This window comes from Chelon labrosus (genome assembly GCF_963514085.1).
Source record: "Chelon labrosus genome assembly, chromosome: 14".
In the NCBI taxonomy this organism is placed as follows: domain Eukaryota; kingdom Metazoa; phylum Chordata; class Actinopteri; order Mugiliformes; family Mugilidae; genus Chelon; species Chelon labrosus.
In genome coordinates, this window is record NC_140347.1 from 135,001 (window position 1) to 140,000 (window position 5,000).

General features: G+C 45.8%; 1 protein-coding gene across 1 annotated transcript in view; it reads left to right on the forward strand.

The window, feature by feature from the left end:
• Nucleotides 1-5,000, forward strand: part of vipas39 (VPS33B interacting protein, apical-basolateral polarity regulator, spe-39 homolog) — a 24,482-nt gene that overhangs the window by 318 nt on the left and 19,164 nt on the right. The window contains exons 2-5 of the mRNA XM_084560204.1: nucleotides 385-477; nucleotides 1,960-2,065; nucleotides 2,155-2,289; nucleotides 2,364-2,402. Coding sequence (XP_084416330.1) covers nucleotides 385-477; nucleotides 1,960-2,065; nucleotides 2,155-2,289; nucleotides 2,364-2,402 — 373 coding nt within the window. The remainder of the gene's footprint in view (nucleotides 1-384; nucleotides 478-1,959; nucleotides 2,066-2,154; nucleotides 2,290-2,363; nucleotides 2,403-5,000) is intronic.

The following is a 5,000-nucleotide window of genomic DNA, read 5'->3' on the forward strand; positions in this document are numbered from 1 at the left end:
ACACTATAAACTACACAACTACACTATACTACACTAAACTACATTATAAACTACACAACTACACTAAACTACACTATAAACTACATTATAAACTACACAACTACACTAAACTACACTATAAACTACACTATAAACTACACAACTACACTATACTACACTAAACTACACTATACTACACTAAACTACACTATACTACACTATACACACAATAACATAGAGTTAATATAGTACTTAATGATTTGATGCCTGTATTCAGTTGAATAAATATATGTAATGATCAAAGTGAACATGTAAATATTAAGTGTTCCATCTTGTTTGTGATAAAATATTAGTTCATGTCTCAATGATTCAGATTATTGATCTGTCTCATGTGTTTGTGTCCAGATGATGAAGAGCAAAGCTGATGAGGAAGACTACTGGAACAGCTCCAAGTTCAAAGCATTCACCTTTGATGACGAAGACGATGAGTTCAGCCAGGTAATCCCTTGTTGTCCACTTTGTTGTCCACTTTGTTGTCCACCTTGTTGTCCACTTTGTTGTCCACTTTGTTGTCCACCTTGTTGTCCACCTTGTTGTCCACCTTGTGGTCCACTTTGTTGTCCACCTTGTTGTCCACCTTGTTGTCCACTTTGTTGTCCACCTTGTTGTCCACCTTGTTGTCCACCTTGTTGTCCACTTTGTTGTCTACCTTGTTATCTACTTTGTTGTCTCCCTTGTTGTCTCCCTTGTTGTCCATTTTGTTGTCTACCTTGTTGTCCACCTTGTTGTCCACCTTGTTGTCCACTTTGTTGTCCACCTTGTTGTCCACTTTGTTGTCCACCTTGTTGTCCACCTTGTTGTCCACTTTGTTGTCCACCTTGTTGTCCACCTTGTTGTCCACTTTGTTGTCTACATTGTTGTCCACTTTGTTGTCTACCTTGTTGTCTACTTTGTTGTCTCCCTTGTTGTCTCCCTTGTTGTCCATTTTGTTGTCTACCTTGTTGTCCACTTTGTTGTCCACTTTGTTGTCTACCTTGTTGTCTACCTTGTTGTCTCCCTTGTTGTCCACATTGTTGTCTCCCTTGTTGTCTCCCTTGTTGTCCATTTTGTTGTCTACCTTGTTGTCCACTTTGTTGTCCACCTTGTTGTCCATCTTGTTGTCCACTTTGTTGTCCACTTTGTTGTCTACCTTGTTGTCCATCTTGTTGTCCACTTTGTTGTCCACTTTGTTGTCCACTTTGTTGTCTCCCTTGTTGTCTACCTTGTTGTCCATCTTGTTGTCCACTTTGTTGTCTACCTTGTTGTCTACCTTGTTGTCCACCTTGTTGTCTACCTTGTTGTCTCCCTTGTTGTCCACTTTGTTGTCTACCTTGTTGTCTCCCTTGTTGTCCACTTTGTTGTCTACCTTGTTGTCTCCCTTGTTGTCTACCTTGTTGTCCACTTTGTTGTCTACCTTGTTGTCTCCCTTGTTGTCTCCCTTGTTGTCCACATTGTTGTCTCCCTTGTTGTCTCCCTTGTTGTCCATTTTGTTGTCTACCTTGTTGTCCACTTTGTTGTCCACTTTGTTGTCCACCTTGTTGTCCATCTTGTTGTCCACTTTGTTGTCCACTTTGTTGTCTACCTTGTTGTCCATCTTGTTGTCCACTTTGTTGTCTCCCTTGTTGTCTACCTTGTTGTCCATCTTGTTGTCCACTTTGTTGTCCACTTTGTTGTCTACCTTGTTGTCTACCTTGTTGTCCACCTTGTTGTCTACCTTGTTGTCTACTTTATTGTCCACCTTGTTGTCTACCTTGTTGTCCATCTTGTTGTCCACTTTGTTGTCCACTTTGTTGTCTACCTTGTTGTCCATCTTGTTGTCCACCTTGTTGTCTCCCTTGTTGTCCCCTTGTTGTCCCCCTTGTTCTATGTTTTGTATCTGGTTGCCGCTCTAACGACCTCATTTGTCCTCGGGGACAAATAAAGTCGTATCGTATCTTTCAGCTGAAAGAGTCGAAGCAAGCTGTGAACAGCATCCGACGGCTGGTGGAGGAAGAGGACGATGAAGACGACGTGGAGAAGGTCAGCTGGAGCGGCGAGCCAGTCGGCAGTAAGACTTTACTCTGACCTGTAACACCTGTGGGGAACCAAGCGATGTGATTGGCTGCTACCTGAGATACCTGCTGTACCTGTCCTCAGGTATTTCCTGGTCCGTTAAAGAGACGGCAGCATCCAATCAGAGGACAGACAGAGAGCCCACCTTCCCCAAGATCACCACAGACACGTCGATCGGCAGGAGCCAATCAGGATACTCCCTGAGCTCTCTGTTCAAAGGTGAGACAGGTGAGCAGGTCACATGACTGAGACAATCTGATCATCATGTGACGCTGTGATCTGATTCTGTGCAGGAAAAACGAGAGGAGGGAACTTCCAGAGCTTCACTGACTGTGAGTCTGATGAAGGGATGAAGGGATGAAGGGGATGGAGGGATGAAGTGATGGAAGGGATGAAGTGATGAAGTGATGGAAAGGATGAAGGGATGGAGGGATGAAAGGGATGGAGGGATGAAGTGATGAAAGGGATGAAGTGATGGAAGGGATGGAGGGATGAAAGGGATGGAGGGATGAAGTGATGGAAGGGATGGAGGGATGAAGTGATGGAAAGGATGAAGGGATGGAGGGATGAAAGGGATGGAGGGATGAAGTGATGGAAGGGATGAAGTGATGAAGTGATGGAAAGGATGAAGGGATGGAGGGATGAAAGGGATGGAGGGATGAAGTGATGGAAGGGATGGAGGGATGAAAGGATGGAGGGATGGGAAGGATGGAGGGATGAAGTGATGAAAGGGATGGAAGGATGAAAGGATGGAGGGATGAAGTGATGGAAGGGATGGAAGGATGAAAGGGATGGAGGGATGAAAGGATGGAGGGATGAAAGGGATGGAAGGATGAAAGGATGGAGGGATGGAGGGATGAAGTGATGGAAGGGATAGAGGGATGAAGTGATGGAAAGGATGAAGGGATGGAGGGATGAAAGGGATGGAGGGATGAAGTGATGAAGTGATGGAAGGGAAGAAGTGATGGAAAGGATGAAGGGATGAAAGGGATGGAGGGATGAAGTGATGAAAGGGATGAAGTGATGGAAAGGATGAAGGGATGAAAGGGATGGAGGGATGAAGTGATGAAAGGGATGAAGTGATGAAGTGATGGAAAGGATGAAGGGATGGAGGGATGAAAGGGATGGAGGGATGAAGTGATGAAAGGGATGAAGTGATGAAGTGATGGAAGGGAAGAAGTGATGGAAAGGATGAAGGGATGGAGGGATGAAAGGGATGGAGGGATGAAGTGATGAAAGGGATGAAGTGATGAAGTGATGAAGTGATGGAAGGGAAGAAGTGATGGAGGGATGAAAGGGATGGAGGGATGAAGTGATGAAAGGGATGAAGTGATGGAGGGATGAAGTGATGGAAGGGATGGAGGGATGAAAGGGATGGAGGGATGAAGTGATGAAAGGGATGAAGTGATGGAAGGGATGGAGGGATGAAAGGATGGAGGGATGGGAAGGATGGAGGGATGAAGTGATGAAAGGGATGGAAGGATGAAAGGATGGAGGGATGAAGTGATGGAAGGGATGGAAGGATGAAAGGGATGAAAGGATGGAGGGATGGGAAGGATGGAGGGATGAAAGGGATGGAAGGATGAAAGGATGGAGGGATGGAGGGATGAAGTGATGGAAGGGATAGAGGGATGAAGTGATGGAAAGGATGAAGGGATGGAGGGATGAAAGGGATGGAGGGATGAAGTGATGAAAGGGATGAAGTGATGGAAGGGATGGAGGGATGAAAGGGGTGGAGGGATGAAGTGATGAAAGGGATGGAAGGATGAAAGGGATGGAGGGATGAAGTGATGGAAGGGATGGAGGGATGAAAGGGATGGAGGGATGAAAGGATGGAGGGATGGGAAGGATGGAGGGATGAAGTGATGAAAGGGATGAAAGGATGGAGGGATGAAGTGATGGAAGGGATAGAGGGATGGAGGGATGAAAGGGACGGAGGGATGAAGTGATGAAACGGATGAAAGGGATGAAAGGATGAAGTGATGAAAGGGATGGAGGGATGAAAGGGATGAAGTGATGGAAGGGATGTAGGGATGAAAGGGATGAGGGATGAAGTGATGGAAGGATGAAAGGGATGGAGGGATGGGAAGGATGGAGGGATGAAGTGATGAAAGGGATGGAAGGATGGTGGGATGAAGTGATGAAGGGACGAAAGGGATGAAGGGATGGAGGGATGAAAGGGATGAGGGATGAAAGGGATGGAGGTATGAAAGGGATGGAAGGATGGAGGGATGAAGTGATGAAGGGATGGAGGGATGAAAGGGATGAAGGGATGAAGGGATGAAAGGATGAAATGGGTGAAAGGGATGAAGTGATGGAAGGGATGGAGGGATGAAAGGATGGAGGGATGAAAGGATGAAAGGGATGGAGGGATGAAAGGAATGAAGTGATGGAAGGATGAAAGGGATGGAGGGATGAAGTGATGGAAGGGATGGAGGGATGAAGTGATGAAAGGGATGGAGGGATGAAGTGATGGAAGGGATAGAGGGATGGAAGGGATAGAGGGATGAAAGGGATGAAGGGATGAAGTGATTAAAGGGATGGAAGGATGAAAGGGATGAAAGGATGGAGGGTTGGAGGGATGAAAGGGATGGGAAGGATGGAGGCATGGAAGGATGGAGGGATGGAGAGATGGAGGATGATGATGATGATGGTGGAGGATGGTGACGATGATGATGATGATGATGGAGGATGATGATGATAATGATGATGGAGGATGATGATGATGGAGAATGATGATGATGATGGAGGATGATGACGATGATGATGATGATGATGGAGGATGGTGACGATGATGATGATAGAGGATGATGATGAAGATGATAATGATGATGGAGGATGATGATGATGATGATGGAGGATGATGATGATGATGATGATGGAGGATGACGATGATGATGGAGGATGATGATGATGATGGAGGATGATGA